At 36.4% G+C, this 23,835-nt stretch overlaps 1 protein-coding gene across 1 annotated transcript; it reads left to right on the forward strand.

The window, feature by feature from the left end:
* Positions 1 to 383: 383 nt before the first annotated feature.
* LOC103038104 (uncharacterized) lies at positions 384 to 22,404 on the forward strand. The gene is made up of 20 exons (XM_022666664.2): positions 384 to 696; positions 3,705 to 4,055; positions 6,975 to 7,322; positions 7,401 to 7,502; positions 7,617 to 7,709; positions 9,435 to 9,527; positions 11,369 to 11,443; positions 12,576 to 12,674; positions 12,821 to 12,919; positions 13,410 to 13,499; positions 14,596 to 14,697; positions 14,800 to 14,922; positions 15,014 to 15,103; positions 16,770 to 16,853; positions 17,552 to 17,644; positions 17,863 to 17,961; positions 18,861 to 18,879; positions 18,966 to 19,008; positions 19,763 to 19,820; positions 20,973 to 22,404. Exons 1-19 carry the CDS (start codon positions 651 to 653, stop codon positions 19,817 to 19,819), a joined length of 2,106 nt encoding a protein of 701 aa, XP_022522385.2. The 5' UTR covers positions 384 to 650; the 3' UTR covers position 19,820; positions 20,973 to 22,404.
* Positions 22,405 to 23,835: the final 1,431 nt, after the last annotated feature.

Here is a 23,835-nt window from a genome sequence, read left to right on the forward strand (position 1 = left end):
GATGATTCTCTGATTCAGAATGAAGATGATTCTTTGATCCAGAATTTAAATGATTCTCTGATTCTGATCAAAGAATATTCTCTAATTCTCTAATTGAAGATAATTATTTGATTCAGAAAGAACATGATTTGTTGATTCAGAATGAAGATTAAATTGATTAATATGAAGCCAGTTCTCTGACTCAGAGTAAAGCTGATTTCTTTTGAATAATTAAGGATTAGTAACTGATTCAAAATAAAAATGATTCTCTGATTCTGTGTGAAGAATGATTAAGTATAAAAATGACTCTAGACTCTCTGATTCAGTTCACATTGCTTCGGATTGCAATCAGACAAGCTGATCTGGAGCTGTATGTTTACAGGTAGCTGTAGATTTTTTGGGGGGGGGGATCTGGTGCCAAGTAAGTAGGTTGTGATGATCAGGACGTAAACAATGTCTTGAATGGGGGAAGGGTTGAATAAATAAACATTCTAAAAAAAAATTTTTTTTTTGCAGTAGGTTTTCCTCATACCAAACATTCAGGGCGTGCTCAATCTGAATCTGCCGGAGAGAGAAACACACACAGTATAACTCTGCTCAGCTCTAATTAAAGAACTTTAACTTTAATTTAAAAGCGTTTCAGGTCCTGACAGTAATGTTCTGCAGGTGAAATGGACGAGTTCTTCTTAGTGCTGCTTCTGGCTGCTGGACTGAAAGGTAAGAACTATATTAAAATAACTGCTGCACAACCAGAGAGGTATAGTAAGGAAGTATCTGTATCTACTGGAGTATTATTTTTTACTTCACTACTGTACTTAAATACTAAAATGCTGTATCTGTATCTACTGGAGTATTATTTTTAATACACTACTGTACTTAAGTACTAAAATACTGTATCTGTATCTACTGGAGTATTATTTTTAATACACTACTGTACTTAAGTACTAAAATACTGTATCTGTATCTACTGGAGTATTATTTTTACTTCACTACTGTACTTAAGTACTAAAATGCTGTATCTGTATCTACTGGAGTATTATTTTTAATACACTACTGTACTTAAGTACTAAAATACTATATCTGTATCTACTGGAGTATTATTTTTTACTACACTACTGTATTTAAGTACTAAAATGCTGTATCTGTATCTACTGGAGTATTATTTTTAATACACTACTGTACTTAAGTACTAAAATACTATATCTGTATCTACTGGAGTATTATTTTTTACTACACTACTGTATTTAAGTACTAAAATGCTGTATCTGTATCTACTGGAGTATTATTTTTAATACACTACTGTACTTAAGAACTAAAATACTGTATCTGTATAAACTGGAGTATTATTTTTACTACACTACTGTACTTAAGTACTAAAATACTGTGTCTGTATCTACTGGAGTATTATTGTTTTACTACACTACTGTACTTAAGTACTAAAATACTGTATCTGTATCTACTGGAGTATTATTGTTTTACTACACTACTGTACTTAAGTACTAAAATGCTGTATCTGTATAAACTGGAGTATTATTTTTACTACACTACTGTACTTAAGTACTAAAATACTGTGTCTGTATCTACTGGAGTATTATTTTTTACTACACTACTGTATTTAAGTACTAAAATGCTGTATCTGTATCTACTGGAGTATTATTTTTACTACACTACGGTACTTAAGTACTAAAATACTGTATCTGTATCTACTGGAGTATTATTGTTTTACTACACTACTGTACTTAAGTACTAAAATGCTGTATCTGTATCTACTGGAGTATTATTTTTTACTACACTACTGTACTTAAGTACTAAAATACTGTATCTGTATCTACTGGAGTATTGATGTTTTACTACACTACTGTACTTAAGTACTAAAATGCTGTATCTGTATCTACTGTAGTATTAGTTTTACTACACTACTGTACTTAAGTACTAAAATGCTGTATCTGTATCTACTGGAGTATTATTTTTACTTCACTACTGTACTTAAGTACTAAAATACTGTATCTGTATCTACTGGAGTATTGATGTTTTACTACACTACTGTACTTAAGTACTAAAATGCTGTATATGTATCTACTGGAGTATTAGTTTTACTACACTACTGTACTTAAGTACTAAAATACTGTATCTACTGGAGTATTAGTTTTACTACACTACTGTACTTAAGTACTAAAATGCTGTATCTGTATCTACTGGAGTATTAGTTTTACTACACTACTGTACTTAAGTACTAAAATACTGTATCTGTATCTACTGGAGTATTATTTTTACTCACTACTGTACTTAAGTACTAAAATACTGTATCTGTATCTACTGGAGTATTATTTTTACTACACTACTGTACTTAAGTACTAAAACACTGTATCTGTATCTACTGCAGTATTTTTTTTTTACTTCACTACTGTACTTAAGTATTAAAATGCTGTATCTCTATCTACTGGATTATTATTTGTATTTCACTACTGTACTTAAGTACTAAAATACTATATCTGTATCAACTGGAATATTATTTTTACTTCACTACTTTTCCTAAATACTAAAATACTGTATCTGAATCTACTGGAGTATTATTTTTACTTCACTACTGTATTTAAGTACTAAAATGTATTAATTTATATATATATATATATATATATATATATATATATATATATATATATATATATATATATATATATATTTATTTAAAGATATTACTGCACTTTATTTAATTTGGCCTGTTTTTGACTAATGGTAGGAATAAGTGTTTTTTTTTATAATAAATGTTGTGATTTTAATTAATCTGTGCCCTTTTTCTATTTAATATTGGCTCTGCAAGTGTGAGTAGGAGCACCTAGTTGATTTGAAATATAAGGGGCTAAAAACGTACTTCGGGTTGGAGCTAGATAATATTAATATATCAAAACCGAACCGATACCGTAGCCCAAGAACCGCAATACGAACCGAACCCTGTCCACACTGTACCGTTGCATCCCTACTACACACTGCATCCGCAAAGCCACCAGTATTGTGGACGACCCCACACATCCCTCACACGGACTCTTCACTCTGATGCCATCTGGCAGAAGGTACCGGAGCATCCGAGCCTCCACAACCAGACTCTATAACATGTTCTTCCACCTAGCGTTCAGACTCCTCAACACACAAAGCCTCCACTACCAGACTCTGCAACAGCTTCTTTCACCAGGCAGTCAGACTCCTCAACACACAAAGCCTCCACTACCAGACACTGCAACAGCTTCATCCACCAGGCAGTCAGGCTCCTCAACACACAGAACCTCCACTACCAGACTCTGCAACAGCTTCTTGCACCAGGCAGTCAGACTTCTCAACACACAGGACCTGCACTACCAGACTCTGCAACAGCTTCTTCCACCAAGCAGTCAGACTCCTCAACTCACAGAGCCTCCACTACCAGACTCTGCAACAGCTTCATCCACCAGGCAGTCAGACTCCTCAACACACAGAGCCTCCACTACCAGACTCTGCTGTCTAGTCTGTTACACTTTTGCACTTTATGTTGTCTATTGTATTGTTGTCCCATGTTCGTTACACTGTGTACCTGTACTCAGACAATAAAACTTCTTGACTTGACTTTACTAAATAATAATTAATATTTCGATTCATGTATAACCATGAGCAAAGGTCTTCTGTGTTTACTTCAAGACCTTTTCTCATTTGATTAAATATTTTATGTTGATTTCTGATTGATTTTGATCTAGCTCTTCAGATTGAGGGACCCTCTGGTCCTCTGGTGGTCCAGCTCGGGGGTGATGTGGTTCTGCCGTGTTATACTCAGGACCCCGTCCCTCTGCAGGGTCTCAGAGTGGAATGGAGATCAGACTCAGACTCTGAAGAATCTGTAGTGAACGTTTTCCAGCAGAACGAGATCAGATCAGATCTGCAGAGTCCGGCCTTCAGGGGCAGAGTGAACTTCTTCCCAGATCAGATTTCCAGAGGGAACTTCTCCATCTTCCTCAGTAACATCAGGACAGAGGATGCAGGAGTTTACAGCTGTAAAGTTTACACAGATCAGGACTCCAGTGAGACCACAGTGGAAATTAAAGACATTGGTGAGTGACTTTATTTTAAACACTCTGACTTTTCACCCATCAGACATAACATTAAGACCACTGATATGTAAAGTGAAAAACTTTTCAGAACATCAGAACTTTACTACATCCTGCCGTCATCATCAGCTATGTGGGCAAAGTCTCTCTATACTTCATATTTATTGACTTGTAAAATGTTAGATATGGGTTTGGTGACTCCCCTTTTTGCCCCCGCAGCAGGATGAGTGAAGAAGTTTCCACTTAGATTGCTTTTATTGCTGTTTATAAATAAGGTATAATATCTATAGTTACAGTAAGTAAATTAATTTCCAGTCAAGCATTTTTCCCCAATACACATTTTTCTAAAAGCCATTTGATGAAATAAATGTAAATGCAGCTCTGAAAAAAATAAGAGATCACTTAAAAATGATTAAAAATTAGTTTCTTTGATGTTACCAAATTGAAAACCTCTGGAATATAATCAAGAGGAAGATGGATGATCACAAGCCATCAAACCACCAAACTGAACTGCTTGAATTTTTGCACCAGGAGTAAAGCAGCATAAAATTATCCAAAAGCAGTGTGTAAGATTGGGGGAGGAGAACATGATGCCAAGATGCATGAAAACTGTGATTGAAAAACAGGCCTATTCCACGTGTGCAGGTGTGATGGATCACAGTGTAAACCAATAGGGTGTCGATATGGTATATGTTTATACTATACTACTCTATTTATCTGGATAGGGTTTTCATTGAACAACGAGAAGCCGGAATGAAAACGAGCTGAAATAAAATAGGAGTAATGAGGCTATTTTAAAAAAAATGTACGGAGTAGAAATTCAGATTATTGTGAGAAAATGTAAAATAATGACTCCAGTAAAGCATAGATAACCTACATTTCTACTTAAGTACAATAATGAAGCATTTGTACTTACTTGACACCTCTGCCAAACAGCAATATTCAACCAGTGTTATACTAGCTGTGACTGTTATGGACTGTTTGTCCTGCCTTGAGCTGTATTACACACAGTACCACCTCTTTTGGGGGGATTTGCAATAAATAATATCTAATTTTGGAGAACTTTCTTTATTTTATTCATATTTGCAGAGCCAGGCATTTTTTCTCAGCCAACACAGTGGTTATTAATAGGACAGGAAATAACCTCTACATTAACACTTCAGGAAACTGCCGTCTCAAAATTGATACGTCCTCATACAGCAAGACAAACAGGTTTTAGCAAAACATTATGCGAGAGCAACATGTCTCGCAGGGTCTGTCATGGTATGAGAGGTGTATTAGTAAACTTCTGTGATGCAGCACTAATGCAGAAATACACTTTCACTGACATGTAAAGAGCAGACTTTGATAGATCCCTGTTGTTTAATTAGGACAGGCTCCGCCCACTCACACCTGCTTGTCGTCCTTTTGATGGAAAACACTTGACTCTGATTTCACCATCAAATTAACTGCTAATCCTAGAGGTTCATAAACAGGGGTTGGAGAATGAAACTGAAATACCTGTCGTCATTTTAGTGTGGGAGGTTTCATGGCTAAATTGGAGCAGCCTGGTGGTCAAAATTCATTAATTGCACATTATTGCACCAGTAAGAGCGTGAAGAGTGTGAAGGTTCAATTAGCAGGGTAAGAGCACAGTTCTGCTCTAAATATTGCAATGCACACTATAACATTATGGGGGACATACCAGAGTTCAAAAGAGGACAAATTGTTGGTGCACGTCTTGCTGGAGCATCTGTGACCAAGACATCAAGTCTTTGTGATGCATCAAGAGCCACGGTATCCAGGGTAATGTCAGCATACCACCAAGAAGGACCAACCACATCCAACAGGATTAACTGTGGACGCTGTAAGATGAAGCTGTCTGAAAGGGATGTTCGGGTGCTAACCCGGATTGTATCCAAAAAACATAAAACCACGGCTGATCAAATCACGGCAGAATTCAATGTGGACCTCAACTCTCCTGTTTCCACCAGAACTGTCCGTCACCACAATCAATTATTTTGCTCTAAATCCAGGTGTTTGAGTTTCATTGTCCAAACCCTGTACTTTTGCCACTTATATACAGTATAAAGGAATATTGGATAATTTTCCTCAGTAAGTAAATGAATGAGTATAATATTTTTTGTCTCATTTGTTAAATGGCTTCCTTTATGCACTTTTAGGTCATATTTATGCAGGAATATAGAAATTTGTTTTTGGGTGTTTAAACTTTTTTGTTGGGGGCCAGAAGGAGAAATATATTTGAAGTCACGGGCGCACTCTCTCCACTTTTAGACTCTTTGGCCCGTTTTTCTGCTCTAGTAATGCACACTCACTCCGCTTTTAGACTCTTTGGCCCGTTTTTCTGCTCTAGAAATGCACACTCCCTCCGCTTTTAGACTCTTTGGACCACTTTCTGCACTAGAAATGCGCACTCTCTCCGCTTTTAGACTCTTTGCCCCGTTTTTCTGCACTAGAAATGCACACTCTCTCCGCTTTTAGACTCTTTGGCCCGTTTTTCTGCACTTGAAATGCGCACTCTCTCCGCTTTTAGACTCTTTGCCCCGTTTTTCTGCGCTAGAAATGCACACTCTCTCCGCTTTTAGACTCTTTGGCCCGTTTTTCTGCTCTAGAAATGCACACTCTCTCCGCTTTTAGACTCTTTGGCCCGTTTTTCTGCGCTAGAAATGCGCGCTCTCTCTGCTTTTAGACTCTTTGGCCCGTTTTTCTGCTCTAGAAATGCACACTCTCTCCGCTTTTAGACTCTTTGGCCCGTTTCTGACACCTAGCGTTCAAACGTTGAATCTCGCAAATGGCCCGCGGGCCGTAGTTTGGACACCCCTGCTCTACTGTGTTGATGAAAATCTGCAGAGACACACAATTTTAGATTATAAATAAAGTTTTTTGTTTCTAAATCAGTTTTTCTTTCTGGATTTATTTCAGAGCGGTTTGTGGTGATTGGTGCACATCACCCGGTCGTGGCGTCTGTAGGCGAAGAGGTTATACTGAACTGCTCTGTAGACTCTCATATACCCGTCCACCTGCTGGAGGAGGTAACCTGGACCAAACACCCTGACATTTTGGTTCTGCTCTTCCAAGAAAACGAGACCCTCTCAGAAGCTTCAAACGATCGTTACCAGGGAAGAGCCGAGTTCTTCAGCTCAGAAATCCCTCGAGGGAACTTCTCACTGAGGCTGAAGGACGTTAGGCTGGAGGATAAGGGGGAATTCATCTGTGCTGCTCATGCTGCTGATCTCTCAGCTCAAACCACTGTGCTCATCCAGCAAATGGGTAACATAAACAATTCACTGGGAAAAATAGTGTATTAATTGTTAAAGATAAATAATTTATCTTTGAATTGTTCTACAGGTTTCTCTTCTCTTCAGAAATGCATACTGGTGTTGTGTTTTATTGCATCATCACTTGCATTTGGATTAGGAATTCCTGTTTCCATCCTTTTGTGGAAAGAAGGTAAAGCTGTGATGATGTTGATCATGTTTAAATTATACTCATTATGTGCAAACAAACTCAAAATATTAAATGTGTAATATTTGTATGTATATTTGTATGTTGTCTCTTCCTCAGCTGCAACCAGACGAGTCCTGGCCATGTATTTACTGCAGGCCTTTTGTCCAAACCTCTGCATGTTCATTGGTTTTGTACTGTGGTCAAAAGAAGGTATGATTAAGAGTTTTTTTTTTCTTTTCTAAATACATAATGAACACATAAATCGAATTTCTCACTACTCAACTCAATATTGCTTTAACAACCAGACTCAGTCTAATTTTAATATTCATTGAGTTGAACCCCCTTTGGCATTAATTTTATTTTATTCTGATGAAAAAAAAAAACTTAACTGACTGTTGTCCTGAGGCAACAGATGAAAAGCCTGTTTAAAAAAGAAATTGAAAACATAAAACATTGTTTAAACCTCAATATATTTCATCACATATTGATGCACATATACACTACATATTTCATTGATTTATCTCAAAGTTATTTCAATTAAAACATGTTATAACATTATATTCAACTTATCAATTACTGGTATTATATTCTATTTGGCTTTGGTTGTTAAAAAAAAGATTACTCCAAATCCAGGTAGAATGTTAAACCAAATTCTAATGGAGGCTTAGGTCTCATGACATTACATTGAAAACATGGGTTTCCTCACATTAACTGCTCGCTTCAGGTCCTTCAACAACATTTCCATTGGATCAAGGTCAGGACTTTGACTTTGCCCCATTCCAAAACATTAATTTTATTCTTCTAGAACCAATCTGTGGTAGAGGAGCTTGTGTGCTTAGGGTCATTGTCCTGCTGCATGACCCAACTTCTTTTGAGATTCAGTTCATTGGCAGATGTCCTGATTTTTCTTTAGAATTCTCTGATATAGTTCTGAATCCATGGTTTCTTCAATTAAGGCAAGCTATCCTGGTCGAGATGCAGCAAAACATTCCCAAACCATGATACTACCACAACCATGTTTTACAGATGGAATAAGGTTATTATGTTCAGTGTTTTGCTTTCTGCAAACATAGTACTTTTAATTTAAACCAAAAAGTTCTATTCTGTTTAAAACATTATTCTAATAGTTAGATTTTTAGCTTGTCCATGTGATTTTTAGTAACATTTTGGAGAGAAGTGTCTTTCTCCTTGCAACCCTGCCATAAACACCATTGTTGTTCAGTGTTCTCCTGATTGTGTACTTATGAACATTATCATTAGCCAATGTGAGAGAGGCCTTCAGTTGCTTAGAAGTTACCCTGGGGTCCTTTGAGGCCTCGCTGACTATTACATGCCTTTATCTTGAAGTGATCTTTGCTGGTTGATCACTCCTGGAGAGGATAACAATCTGGCAAACAAACAGGGTTAAATTTATTCAAATTCTATGCTGTAATCTGTCTGACTGTGGATTGATTGGTGTAGGCAAAACTCTTTAGAGACAGTTTTGTATCCTTTTCCATCCTGATGAACTTCAACAGCTCTTTTTCTCGGGTCCTTAGAAATCTACTTTGTTCACGCCATGATACACCTCCTTAAACACGTGTTGTGAAGAGCAGACTTTGACAGATCCCTGTTATTTAAATTAAACAGGCTCCGCCCACTCACACCTGATTGTTATCTCATTGATTGAAAACACCTTCTAGTCTAATTTCACCTTCAAACAAACCTGCTAATCTTAGGGGTTCACATACTTTTGCCACCCAAAAATATGTAATACTGGATCATAAACAAATGACCAATTATAATATTTGTGTCTCATTTGTTTGCATTATAAACATCCTCTTTTTGAGGCCTTACTGAGCCATGATGCCACAATATGGTAAGTTTCACAATGAGAAGGCCAATCAAAATTAAACAGCTGTAATAATCACTGATTTATTTTTTTCCTCTGTTTAGGGCTTCTAAATGAGGTCGTAGTTTGTGCAGCTGTTATTTTTGCACGGCCTCTGATACTGATGAAGACTGCTCCTTATCTTAACACACTTCCAGGTAGGATATTTTCCAGGAATGTTCCATTTCAGAATAAATAAATTATAAAAGATAAATGCAGTTTTATGCAACAATATGTCTTCTAGTGTGGATCAGGAACTGTAGTGCGCAGTATTTTTCACAGAAGCTATAGGTGCTTTCACACCTGAAAGTGCGGACCGTGGTCTGAATGTGTTTGCTACATTGTATATATTGTATATATTTATTTCGCTTATTTTTGTTTTCACACTGCAGTTTAGGGAGCGCAACAAAGAGCTTTGTGTGATACTCCTACATCCTTTCATCATAACTTACGTATCGATGCGTTTTCCTTAACCTGACGCTGATTGGTTTTTAGAAGGACATGCGTCTGACGTTGGCGTGTTGATGATAATTCAGCGGGTGGTTCATTCGGCAGGAAGCCGTTTCCAGGATCAGGATAAAATGAATGAACATAGCAATTAGCGCTGCTATCGTGTTTTTATACCAGCAGCAGCAGCAACTTCAGGAACAGTACTCTAGGTTAGTTCTAATTCACCAAACGAACGTGCTCGTCCTGAAGCAGCTGTATCCACGGCTCATTTTTCCTGCTTTTCCCGTTATTTTGAGAGGGTACTGACTGCAGCCTGCAGGAAGGCGGAGTTGGACGTCCAGTGCATCCAGCTCCGCCCACTTTGTTATCGTCATGGCGTCCAGTCCCGCCTCTGAACGGAAGTAAACAATGTACAGGGCAGTTAGCGGATATAAATATAATGTGCCGCGTCGTCCGGCTTAAATACTTGCGAGACTGACGAGGCATGGCGTGGACAAAGTGGGTGGGACTGGACGCTCTGGACGTCTAACTCCACCTTCCCGCAGGCTGCAGTCAGTAGTAGTTGGTTATTTTTCTTCTTCTGCTGCCGTTGTTGAGGAACGCCTGCTCAGCTTCCTGTAATTGGTCCGAAACATAGACTGTGTATAGCTGGACGGAGCATCGTCTCTCAAAAGTAAAGCCACCACAGGTCGGGCGCCCCCTGCTGTTCGGTTTCAGAAAGCTGTGTAACCCCACCCATCCCCATAGGTTTCAATGGCAAAACAGAACAACTCTCAATCACGTTTTGTTCTAACAAACTATAATTTTACCTCCTTTATTTAAATGTAGCAGCTAGTGTAACCTCTGCTTATATTGTCAAATTTTTATGTCACTACAGAATTCGTTTTTAAAAAGTTATTCTGCTCTATTCAAAAATGCTGTGGTTATTGTAAAAGGGCTGGTTATGGGCGGGACCAATAACAGACTGTCAGCTCTGCTCCGCTCAGCTCTGCAGCCTGTGACCTCGAGGCAGCCCTCAGGGGCGGGGTTATGTAAATGAGTAGGCTGCTCTACACAGTCTTTCTCCCTCCTCTGGTCTCTACTGCGCTCTACAGACTCGGGTATAAGGATCGCCAACATGGAGGAAGATTTTGGCTTCATTTTCATTGAATCTTTTTTACAGTCTCTGGTCCAAAAGTTTGAGCCATCCAGAACATCGCTTTCACACTGCAGGCGAACCGGACCATGGTTCAGAAGATCCGGACCGAGACCACCTCTCTCGGTCGGACCAAATTCTGGTCTTTTGGTCCGGACCGTGGTTCGCGGCCCCTTTCACTCCTGCTACTTTGGTTCGGACCAAACTGAAAAGTCAGAAAGTCCGGACCAAACGAGGCAGGTGTGAAAGCACCCTTAGATTAAAAATACAGCATTGTGGCGGTTAGAAACTATAGTTGGGTGCACTCTGGTCTACAAACATGTTTAAATGTTTACAAAATTATATTAAGAATACATATATATGTTGCATATCAAATGTTTTTAGAATGTTTCATAATATACATGTGATTTACAGAACGATTGGTGAAAGAAGTAAAACGTTTGGGTTTTCCTCTTCATTGCATCATTATAATGATGGCTGTGTTCTCAGGTAAGCAACACATTGCCTGCAGATAGAGAAGGTTTTTATACCTTAATTAGCTTTTTAGAGCTATAGCTTGTTCACAGTCATTGTTCAAATAAGGCCAGGTGATGCAAATAATTCTAAAGATTAAAAAAAACTCTAGCATTGCACATTGCAAAACTCATTGCTATCTTACACCTCGCCAATAGTCTATTTTTATGCTTTCCACCTGCGTCGTTTACATAGCAACAGTGCTTCTGAATATATCTACACTGATGAGTGTGTTGGTCTGGAAAAATTGTAAATTTCTGTATTGCTATATTTTCTATTGCTTGGCAACAGAAAACACAGGTGCTCCACTGACTGAATACAACCTAGAGTCTAGGTTTATCATATCAGAATACTAAATTATATTAATATTTTATATTACTGTAGTATTTTGGAGTAATGGGATACTAAACTTCATAAAACAGATTTGATCACTTGTGCTGACACGTGTGCTGTCCTCCACATTTCCACATCACATATTCAGCCTGACTTTAATGCACTTGTCCACTTGGCATATTTGGTATAAAGTTAAATGATGCTGGTCTTTTATAATTTTTTTTCTGATAGTGCCGCTAGTTTTTAAACACTGTAACACTGTTCCACATCTTCGAAACATTATTTCATAAATGTTTGTTAAATATTTGTGACGGTGTAATGTTTGTAATTTACTGCTATTTATTAAGGGAAAGTGATGCTGGTCTTCGAAAAACTTTTTATATCTATTTTCACCAGGTTGTGGTGTATCATTGTATTGTTTCATTTACCGTTTTTTTATATGAAAAGGGTTATAATAAATGCTGTGGAGGCCTACAATATATATGTTTCGGGCAATATACATATCCAGCTGAGTATATTACTTATTTCATGTCCTCATTTGGCCCCTTGGGAAAATGTATTGCCCATTCCTGACCCAGATGGACGTCAATATTCAACAGTCATTTCTAAATTGTAATATATAAGTTTAAATTGCTGTTTGGATTTGCTGTCAAGATGTAAAAAACTTTAACTTGCAACATAATTTACTGTGGTGGAGTTCAGGTTAGAATATAATATTTATCCTGTCATCACTGTTTTAAAAATCTGCATTTTTTTCTCTTTTTTTCTCATCTAGTTGAGTTTGCTCATTATGAAGAAGGGACTTTTGGTCTGTTTGAAAGTAGCACAATGTTGATAACAAATGCAGTGTTATCTGTTGGTGCTGTTGTTTCAGGTAATTTCTTCTCATTTAACATATATTTCATATCATTTTGTCTTTAAATAGAAAATTAAATATAACATTGCAAAGATCAAGTGGTACCAAAACGAAAAATACTCTATTCCAGTCATTTCTTCTTTGTTTTTGTTTTTTTTCTATAGCTAAATATGCATGCCGGACATTTTCATTCCTGTGCCTGGTGATATGCAACATTAACCTGTTGATTATGTCTCTCTATTCTGAAACAACTGAATCACCAGGTATGTTTCACAAGATGAACCTACTCTGATTACATGCAGATAAAAAAGGAGATTTTGCATTGCAATGTTGCTATGAAATAACTAAGTTTGGGGAAGTGGAATAAGCTAACGCCTTATAAATACCTTGCTCTTCACTTGCGTATCATGATGATTCTTCCCAAACCTCTATCACACAGTCATTGTGCTATTTATAGGTTTATGTTTGAGTAAAATGAACATTGTTGTTTTACTCTATAAACTACAGACAATATATATATTTATATATAAAATATAAATATATATTTAATAGTTTTACCACTGATTTGCTTTCTTTTAAATCTTGTTTTGTTTTATTGTACAGCACTTGATGTCTTTTAAATGTGCTTTATAAATAAATTGACTAGACTTGACTTGACTAAATATATGCAAATTTGCAGATATTTATAAATATGCAGATTATTGTAATTATGTGTGTGTTAACAAAGTTAACATTCTTCTTATAACATTGCAGCCATGGTTACGGCAACATCCTCATTTGTCGTAGGGATGGTTTTGCTTTTCTCACTACAGAGACACGTCTTTCAGCTGAAACCATTTACACGTAAGTGCAATATTTAAATTTGTACAAAATAAAAGACCATATTTGGTAAAACTTTGCTGTAAGGGAGTGAAGGGAGTGGTGATGTTCTTAGCTGAAGCCGTGATGATGATGATGATGATGATGATGATGATGATGATCACCATGATGTTCAAGCCAACCCTGGTGAAAAAATAAATACTTAATTGTACTTAATTGAACATATTAAGAAATGTCAGATTTGTCAGATGTCAGATTTATGGATTTTAAGTACATTGATATTATGCTTTCATCAAATTTTGAAAGTAAACTTTGATCATACTTTTTGAAAAGTACAATACAGTGTATTTAAAAAAATAGACTTAATTCAATAATTCAATATACTTCTAAAATAATTATTTCAGAATATACTTTTGTACATATATTTTTTAGCAAAGTGTGTTAAAAACAGCTGTTACAGTAGTTTACTTAAAGTACAATGTATCATGTAACTTTTTAAAGAAAAGTAAATTAAATTACTACATTTAAAAAAGTAAATTTGTAACACGCTAAAAATTGTAGTATATTATAGTACAGTATATTAAAAATATATTTTTATACCCAACGAAGTAACTATACTAGGAGTGTGCTACTTATAAAAGACAAGAACAAGAAGCATATATATTTGTACTCTAATGTAAATAGGTCACAAATATTTAACATCAATTCTTAGTACATTTCTAATATAATATACCTGGTAAAAATATACCTAATAAATAGTGATACAGTTGTAATACTCTGTATTAAATGTATTATAATTTTACTGTAAGCATATTTAAAATATGGAGTTACATACATGAAGTATAAGTTTAAATATGTATGTTTAAATGTTCTTAAGTTTAAAGTATTTAAAATAGTTCTATTTTAGTGCAGTTAAGTACTAAACTTAGCACAATTTAAGTCAGACTTTTGTGCTATTTTTATACTGTAATTAAAGTATGATAAGTACAAAAAAAAGTTGTTCTATTTTATCACTCTTTAAATATACTGATTAATAATGTGTCTACAAAAACACTTTAGTTACTTACTTTATAACATAAGTAAAAGATGCTGCTTGAAATTGAATGAATTTTTTTTTCAGGTCTCCATATCGGTCTCTTATCTGCTGTTGTAGCTGCTGCCTGCATATTTCTCACAGTATGTTCTGTATTTGTTGGCATTTACTTAGGAAACTTTGTAAATAGTGAGTACTTTTGTTTAACTTTATAAAATCAATACTTGATTTTCAGTAAAATTGAAAAGCAATGTAAAATCAGTTAAAATGTTTATATTCTGTTTTTTTAAGCATGGAAGTTTCAATTTACAGCAGGAATATACATCATTCTCTGGGTTGCTCTAGTGCTTGTTGTGCGTCGACAACATAAAAACAATAAAGACAGATTCTGCGCTAAATGGAGAGGCCTGGGATGTAAGTACACCTTTTATTAGTTATAAAGAAAATTACATTTTTCATTTACTTTATTAATTTAATTTTAAATTCTGTACATTTATATTTTCAGATATGTGCTGTGCCGTGCTTATCTCAATATCTATTCTTGCAAATGGTTTGTTGTATGTTTACTATATAAAGGACAAAATGAAATCAAAAGGTAGGTCACATTCCTCTACATTAGCTTTTATATGAATTCTAAATTCATAATGATAATAATATTGGGAACACTTTACAATAAAGGACACAAATAATATAACTTACGACAGTAAAAAAAAACACTGTAAAATTATTTAAAAAATGTCTCAACTAATTATTAATTAACACTTGTTAAGACATAATAAAACATTAGTGAAATTTAATTGTCAAAAACATAGGTGGACGAGAGGATGTAACTGCAGGTATATTTAATTTAATAAAACAAACAAGATGAACAACAGTAAAACCAGAAAGTAAATATCGAAAGATGCAAAAAAAATAAGCTAACTAAAAATACAAGGACAAGACTAAAATTTAAGCAAAACTAAGAAAAGCAGGATAAACACTAGAATCTAAAATCAAACAAACCTGCTGTGAAAACAGACAGATGCAAGAATTACAACACACACAAAAATACAAGAATATTATGTATACAAAAAAAATAATACAAAAGTCTTAATGACAAAACACTGAAACAAAGGGCCTTATATACATGAAGAGGGTGAGGAACACCTGGGACCGGTAACAAGGGGGCGGAGTAAAAACAAGACACAAGGGGACTCCTGAAAGGGTGGGGCTAGTTCTGTTCGGAGACTGGACAATAACACAGACCATGTGCTAGGAGAGAACATGGGGAGGAAAATTAAACAGGAGAACAGGGGACAGAAGCAAAAAAGACAAAAAAGGGCTAAGGTGTGACATTAATAGTTAAGAATGTTGTAAATGATAATGCATTTAAATATTCGTTAATAAAATTGTAATCATTAATGAATATAATTAAAATAATATTGGCACTGCAGTGCGGCGGTCATAGATCAGCACAGCAGTGCCAATATTACACATTATAGCATGAACCTCGAGTCAATTATTGCGATTATACCACAGTTCCATTATCACTGTTTAGTGAAAGATTTTAAAGAGTTAAAGAGGAGGAGAAAATAGGATCTGTTTGGTTATAAAAACTCAGCCAGTTAAAATAGTTCCATTGTTGCTCTGTTTGTAGCTGCGTTTGTGCTGTTTGGTTTGTAAGCGCTGCATCATTGCCAATCGGCCAATCACATTGCAGCATCGGAACTAATTGTGGTATAACAATGTCTTATTTAGTGATAAACAATAATTAATTGAGACATTGTGTCATAAGTACAGTTAATTATTGTACCTTCATTGATTCAAAATGTTACTACAACAACAATACTACTACTACTACTACTACTACTAATAATAATAATAATAATAATAATAATAATAATAATAATAATAATAATAAATATTGTTGCTGTATTTGTTTTTGTGTAAGTATTGTAGTGTGCCAACATTTATTTATATGTTCTAACCTACATTTTGAGTGACTTTTCTGTAAAAAAAAAAAAATTAAACACAGATTTCTCATTTATTTTTTTATTTTTTTTACCAAATATACCAAATTTACCAAATGTTGTGGCACTGTAACTACACAAAACAAAGTGATGGCCATGTGCATAATTAGAACTGATATTACATTAACATCAACATAACATTTGTGACGCTGCAAAACATTTAGTTACCTCAAATTAATTATAAAAGATTTCAGCTTGTTTTTTGTGTTAAATTAATGAAATTATAATTTTACAATACAATCTTTATTGCAGATTCTTCTGGATACTTGGCTGTAATGGCACTGCTGCATATTGTGCCTCCTGGATCCCTGTTTGTTCACCCAAGAAAAATACCCAGTAAGTTAAAAGTGTTCTGTAATATTAATATATAGAGTATCAGTAGTTTTATATACACTGCCTGGCCAAAAAAGAGGTCACACTTTCTAATATTTGGTTAAAGCACCTTTATCTTTGATTGCTGCACACATTCACTGTACCATTGTTTCATTAATCTTCTGCAACATCACAAGATTTATTTAAATCCAGTGTTGCATTAATTAATTTTTCACCAAGATCTTGCAGCAGCATTGATGATGGTAGAGTCTGACCACTGCACAAAGCAGCTCTTCTCCATCCAGCACATCCCAAAGATTCTCAATGAGGTTAAGATCTGAACTCTCTCTCAATCCATGTGTGAAAATGATGATCTCATGCTCCCTGAACCCTGAACTCTTTCACAATTCCAGCACCATCAATCCTGATATTCCAGTCATATTGGAATATGGCCGGGTCATCAGGGAAGAAAAAATCTAAATCCAATGATGGAATAAGCTGGTCTATATTCAGTATATTCAGGTAGTCAGCTGACCTCATTCTTTCAGCACATACTGTTGCTGAACCTAAACCTGCAGACCAACTGCAGCATCAACCAACCAACCCCACATTATTTACTTACTTACATCCAGGTGGAGACTTTCTTTTTATTGTGGCCAGGCAGTGTATGTAACAAACCGTGTTTATGTAGTTTATGTTGATGATTTTATCATGTTTTGCAGAGATTCCTCATTTTATACTTTACATGTTTGGAGCTTCAGGACTGAGTATTGTAACTTCCCTCACTCTGGCCACGGAACTGATCTTAAAAGGAGGTAAAAATGCATGATTTAATGTGTGATTTAACCAGTGTGGAAATATAAAGAACCTCCACACTGTAAAATAAAACACTGTAAACTTGTAAACCTGTTGGTGTATAAGGTATACAATAATAGGCTGTGAGTGTTATTATCAGTGGTATTTTTGTTAGTAAAATTAACTGTAAACTTTAATATGCCACATACTGCTATATAACATGCTGCCACTCCCACAGGAACAGGAGGACAGACTCTCCCGGAAATGCATGTCATCATCCTACCGTTTGAGTCACTCTACATTGTTGTTTGGCTTTGTTTGCAAATTCATGATTTCTGTAAGTATATTCAGGGCTGCGTTTCTCAAAATACAGAGACAGATGGAGCTTTATTGATCCCCAAGGAAACTGCAAAGTCATAGGGCCCTATTTTACTGATCTATAGGTGAGCCGTCAACCGTGTGCGTCGTGCAGCTTGATTTAGGGCGTGTCAGTGTGTCTTTGCTATCGTAACAACAGGAAAAGTACACCTTGCACGGCTCAATATGCGTAAAAGGCACATATTAATTCTGTTCATTAATCATGGGTGTGTTTTGGGCTCAATGTGAATAAAACCAATCAGCGTGTGACTTGTAGATCACATGACTCTCCAAGCCATCACTGATTGGTGGAAACTTCGCACTAGACCTCGAGCAGTTTGGACTGTGTGTCTCTCCACTCTTCCTCCAGACTCTGCTCCCTTGATTTACAAATGAAATGTAACATTTACTGATGATCAGTGATGGTTTGGAGAGAAATGTCATCTGCTGGTGTTGATCCACTGTGTTTTATTATCAAGTCTAAAGTCAGTGCAGTTTTGTTTTCCCACAAAATCTTACAGCACTTCATGCTTCCCTCTGCTACTGACAACTTTTATAGAGATGCAGATTTCATTTTCCAGCAGGATTTGGCTTTACACTGCCCACACTGATGCCAAAAGTACCAATTGGCCTTATATAATATTCTAATTTTCTGAGACACAGATTTTTGGGTTTTCATTGGCTGTAATCCATGATCATCAATAACAAAAGAAATAAACACTTAAAATAGATCACTCTGTGTCACACTTTAAACTGAATTACTGAAATAAAGTGACTTTTCAATGATATTAAATTGTTTTGAGATGCACCTGTAAATGTAATTATGATTAATCTGTATCTGTGCTGTGTCTTTCTGTGTGTCCTCTTTGTGATTAAAAGGGATGAGAAAGAAAGACAGGTAAGAATGTCTTAATCTCTGCAGCTGTTACTTCCTTTACTGACTTAATTCAATGTAAATGAATTAAATCCCTGCTTTCCCCCTAGAATAAAGAGGAATTTTGAAGACGGAGAGGAAGCACAGCCTCAGGTGAGCTGTAATGTGAGAACTGGGTGTTTGTAAAATTAAGGGTCATATTTTAGTGATCAATATTGCACTGTTCAACACAGCTGGATTTAGGGCGTGTCTGTGTGTATTTAGTATCGTGAGGTCGCAAAAAATACACCTTGCACAGCTCGAAATGCTCAAAAGGCATGCACTAGTTCTCTTTATTAATCATGGGTGTGGTTAATTTTTGGTGTAAAGTGAAATAAACCAATCAGTGTTCCAGTTCTCATTCCCTTTAAGAGGCAGGTGAGCTCTGACTTTGGCGTGTTCGTATCTTAACAGTGCGAAGCTCTTTTGCGTGTCTCAGCAGAGACAGATACTGAGCTACTCGTTCACACTGTGAAGATACACCAGCAGCTCATTTAAAAGAACAGTAATGTTATTTTATTCTTTATTCTGTTTATTGTTGAGTTAAGAGTCGGGTTTGTGCTCTGCAGTGCGTCCTATAAGAATGGATTCTGATGATTGACTGTTGTCAGGGTTTTAATCAGTCAGTGGAGCTCCTGTTTGTTTTCCACCACCAAAATAAATAGAAACACACCAGAAATTTACCTGAACACACCTCACTTCCAAACCACCACCACACCCATCAGTGTGGGCTCAAGGCATGAAAATAGACTGTTGACGAGGTGTAAGATAGCAAAAAGCATCACAATGCATCTTACACAGGGGGTACGATAGGGCCCTAAATGTTAATTTGGGGTAGAATAGTGTTAATGGAATGTTTTGTGTGCAGGCTGCTGCAGAGGGTACAGAACTAGAGACTCCTCTCACTAAGACACCCAAGCCCTGAGGTAATCACAATATATACATGTGTATAATCAGTGTTTATTGTTTATTATTAGGATGATGAATTATTATACAGGTGTTCCCTTGAAAAGTGTATAAAGTATATTTTTTTAAAGTATACTTAATATGGGAAAGTACATACTTTTTAAAATTTAAATGTACTTAAATACATTACTAAATGTACTATTTTGGAACAACTTATGGCAACTTAAGTATAATTATTTGTTATTTGTAATTAAGCGATATATTAAATACAACATCAACACATTAGGTTGTGCTTTTGAGGATAATTTCTGCAAACGTAAGTAGATTTGTGTGTTTTTAAACATAATTTTTAATACACTGATATATAGTATATTGCAAATGTACTACTTTGCATATTCATGCACATATTGTGCACACCTTAATGCTACTGGGGGGGAAAAAATAAAAAAAAATACACTAAAGTACACTTTAAACAGTATTTAATGCCACTATATGTATTTTCTATTAACACAATGTTTAATCTAAAGCATATTGCTTAAAAATACATTTTGGGCGCCGAGTGGTCCAGCGGTCTAAAGCACTGCCACTATGAACAGGAGGTTGCAGGTTCGAACACCCGCTCATGCAGTTTTGCCATCAAAATGAGCAAAATTGCCCTGCTCCCTCCAGGTGGGTAGATGGCGCTCTCTCCCCACATCACTCCTAGGGTGTTGTCTGCAGCACAGTGCGTCTGTGAGCTGATGTATCAGAACCGAGTCGCTGCGCTTTCCTCTGAGCGTTAGCGCTGTGATGCTGCTCGGTAATGCTGCATCATCAGCAGCAGCTCAAAAAGAGGCGGAGTCTGACTTCGCATGTATCAGAGGAGGCATGTGTTAGTCTTCAACCTCCTGGTGTGTTGGGGCATTACTAGTGATAAGGGGAGTCCTAATGAGTGTGTTGGGTAATTGGCCGTGTTAATTGGGGAGAAAATGGGAAAAATAGAAATAAAATGATTAAAATAAATAAATAAATACATTTTATAGCAATACAGAAAAAGTATATTTACTGTGTATTTTTCTAAATAAATTAAATAGAAAATGCACTTTTAGCATGTTTTACCTAATTCGAACATACTTTTAATGCTATTAAGTATACTTCCTTTACATTCCTTTACATTACATTATTTTCTACAGCATCCACTGAAGAAGAAGATTATCTTAAACCTGGAGCTACTGAACACACTGAGCAGACCTCCGTTTTGCTGCAGACAAGTTTTTGACTTCATTACACTGTAATACAATTTCCAGAGTCTTTCTAAACTCATAAGTGACTCTAAAACTAATCAGAACTACTGAATTCAGAGTTTATATACAGGGTTTACAACCTTATGTGAACAAGCAATGATTAGTCATGTTGAAGGACTAAAAAGAGAGAATGATGGGTGTGTTTTGGGTGTAACGTCAAATAAACCAATCAGCGTGTCACTTGCCTTTTCCATTTAAGAGCCAGATGCTCTATGACTTTGGCTGTTTGCTATTTTAACGGCACAGCTACCTGTGTTGATATAGAATAGTCTTATTTAATGTTGTATTCTGTTTATTGTAGATGTAAAAGTTTGTATAGCTGCCAACTAGCATGCACTACGGTTTTGTGCACTATTGTGTCTCCATGTGTATGTAACAAGTGGAGGTGTATGTACATTGGGTTTGTATCTGTGTTGACATTTCACTGCCAAGATAGCAATGAACGTCTGACTGTTGGCGTCTGTTTTGGTGTCTAGGTTGTATTCAGTCAGTGGAGCTCCTGTGTTTCCCATTGCAAAGATAGCAATACTCCAGAAATGTACCTGAACACACCTCATTTCCAGACCACCACACCCATCAGTGTAGATATATTCAGAAGTGCTGTTGCTATTTAAACAATGCAGATAGAAGGTGTGAAAATGGACTGTTGGCAGGGTGTAAGATAGCAATAAACAGGGGGTAAAATGTGGCCCTATATGTACACTACAGTAGAGAGTGTGTTGAGGTTCTTAGCTTTATGGTTCAACCCAATTAACATTGATATGTTGGATTTGTTGATAGGCTGGAGAGGGGCATAATGTTTAAAAAGTCTAGGAATATGTTTGTTTGAAAAGGGTTACAAACTCAGCTTTTCTACTAGCAGCATCTGTAAATTTTAGAGGATAATTATATGTCATTGTAAAAAATTTATTTTTTGCACTATAAGGCTCAGCGGATTATAAGGCGCATTAAGTGACACTAGTAAGGAACTGGGGTGTTGCCACAATTCCCATCTAATTCAGCAGGTTTCACTGCTGGGTGGTGAGACCTGTAAAAGTAAACTAAGCTACATAAACAAAACCTAAAAATTCTATTAAACAAAACTATAATCTACACAGATCCTTTTCCTGAAAACTGTTTATTTGGCTGAGTAAATCGCTTCCGTTTATTCACAGTAAGCTTAGATTTCCAGATTTCCACTAAGGCTAGCCACGGTTATCGGCTAATGCCACCCAACAGAGCTATGCTGAGGAACTCTGAGTGTTCCGATAAGCCAGGGAGATATTAGCTAGTGATTTGTCCCACTTATCTTGATTTAATACGGTAAACATGCAGACTACATACTTATCTTGATTTAATACGGTAAACATGCAGACTACATACTTATCTTGATTTAATACAGTAAACATGCAGACTACATTCTGATAATACTCGCCTCTGAACTGCGAAAGAGCTAGTGCTTAGTACAGTTAGTGGTTAGTACAGTTAGTAGTTAATACGGCACCAGCAGTGCGAGCTGGGTTAGCAGCAGACTACAGGCCCATAATAATCACCTGTGAACAGCAAATAAGCTAGCGTTTACCACGGTTAGCGGGTAATGCTAAATACTGCTCCAGCAGTATTAGCTGGGGTTAGCAGCATACTACAGCCCAATAATACTCACTTCTGAATGGCAAAAGGGCTATCACTTAGCGTGGTTAGCAGCTAATGCTAATCCAGTCTTAGGGCTGGAGAAACTAAGCTGAAACTCCTGTATAACTCTGTACTTCAGTGGAGTGGCTTTACTGCTCCTTAATACCTGACTTGTGTACCTAGGCTGACCAGATTTGGGTTTCTGAAAAGGATGTCGGTTTTATTGAATTCATGTCTAATATGTATTTTCTGAATTTCTCTGATATTCGATTAGAACAGCTCAGTTCTAATTCTTCAGGTTAAAGGTGCTTCCTCCTTTAAACAGCTATAACATGTATTTGTATCAGGCTACAAACAGGGCTGCTTTATGAATTCATGCAACGCAACTCTGTCTTAAAAGCATTTGACACTGTTTTACTCTTATTCAGTTACCTCCATCACATCAAAGTCCCTGTGTAATCCTGACTTTACCAACGTTACTGCCTGTTTATGTGCTACACATTTCTGCTCAGTCTGTCCCTCGTTTCCTCCGTCACAAGCCTGCTCTCCCGGTCTGCTGCTGCTGTCTTTACCCACGGAGGACGCGGAGGCTACAGCAGCGAATATGCCGCTTTTGTTTCTCAATACTGCCTCTCCTTTAACATATGCGCTCAACACTGAACGTACCACACAGAGAAAAAGGTGTAGAACCTTTGAGGAGAATGGCGTGACTAATTTGCGATACAGAGAAACCTGGAATGGAATGGAGTGGAATGGATCACAATGCACTGTACATGTATTATGTTTGAGGCAGTCAAACAAAATCCCGGACGATTTTGAAATTCCCCCCGGACATTTATTTAGGTCTCAAAAGAAGGACATGTCCGGGAATAAGAGGACGTCTGGTCACCATATGTGTGTCTTATAGTGCAAAAAATACAGTACTGTAAAAATCCTCAGTTGTCCGTTTCTTTGCGTTTATGTACAGTTTTGCTGTCCCTTTGTTATTCATGTCACCAATAAATTACATTTTTACTATTTCTCTGGAGTTGCTTCTGTTGGTCTGTTTAGTCTCACCTAAATCTAAAAGCCCCAGAATGGGTAGTATTATCTAGCCAACACTACCACTCAATTTTCTTTCTTCTTTTCATTATACTGTGTT

This window comes from Astyanax mexicanus, chromosome 3 (assembly GCF_023375975.1).
Source record: "Astyanax mexicanus isolate ESR-SI-001 chromosome 3, AstMex3_surface, whole genome shotgun sequence".
Lineage (NCBI taxonomy): Eukaryota > Metazoa > Chordata > Actinopteri > Characiformes > Acestrorhamphidae > Astyanax > Astyanax mexicanus.

Excerpts from the sequence above, each read along its gene's own strand:
- LOC103038104 (XM_022666664.2), top strand. The coding sequence starts at position 651 with ATGGACGAGTTCTTCTTAGTGCTGCTTCTGGCTGCTGGACTGAAAG. Across the intron at positions 4,056-6,974 it reads AGTGGAAATTAAAGACATTG|AGCGGTTTGTGGTGATTGGT; the intron begins GTGAGTGACTTT and ends GATTTATTTCAG. Across the intron at positions 9,528-11,368 it reads TTATCTTAACACACTTCCAG|AACGATTGGTGAAAGAAGTA; the intron begins GTAGGATATTTT and ends TGTGATTTACAG.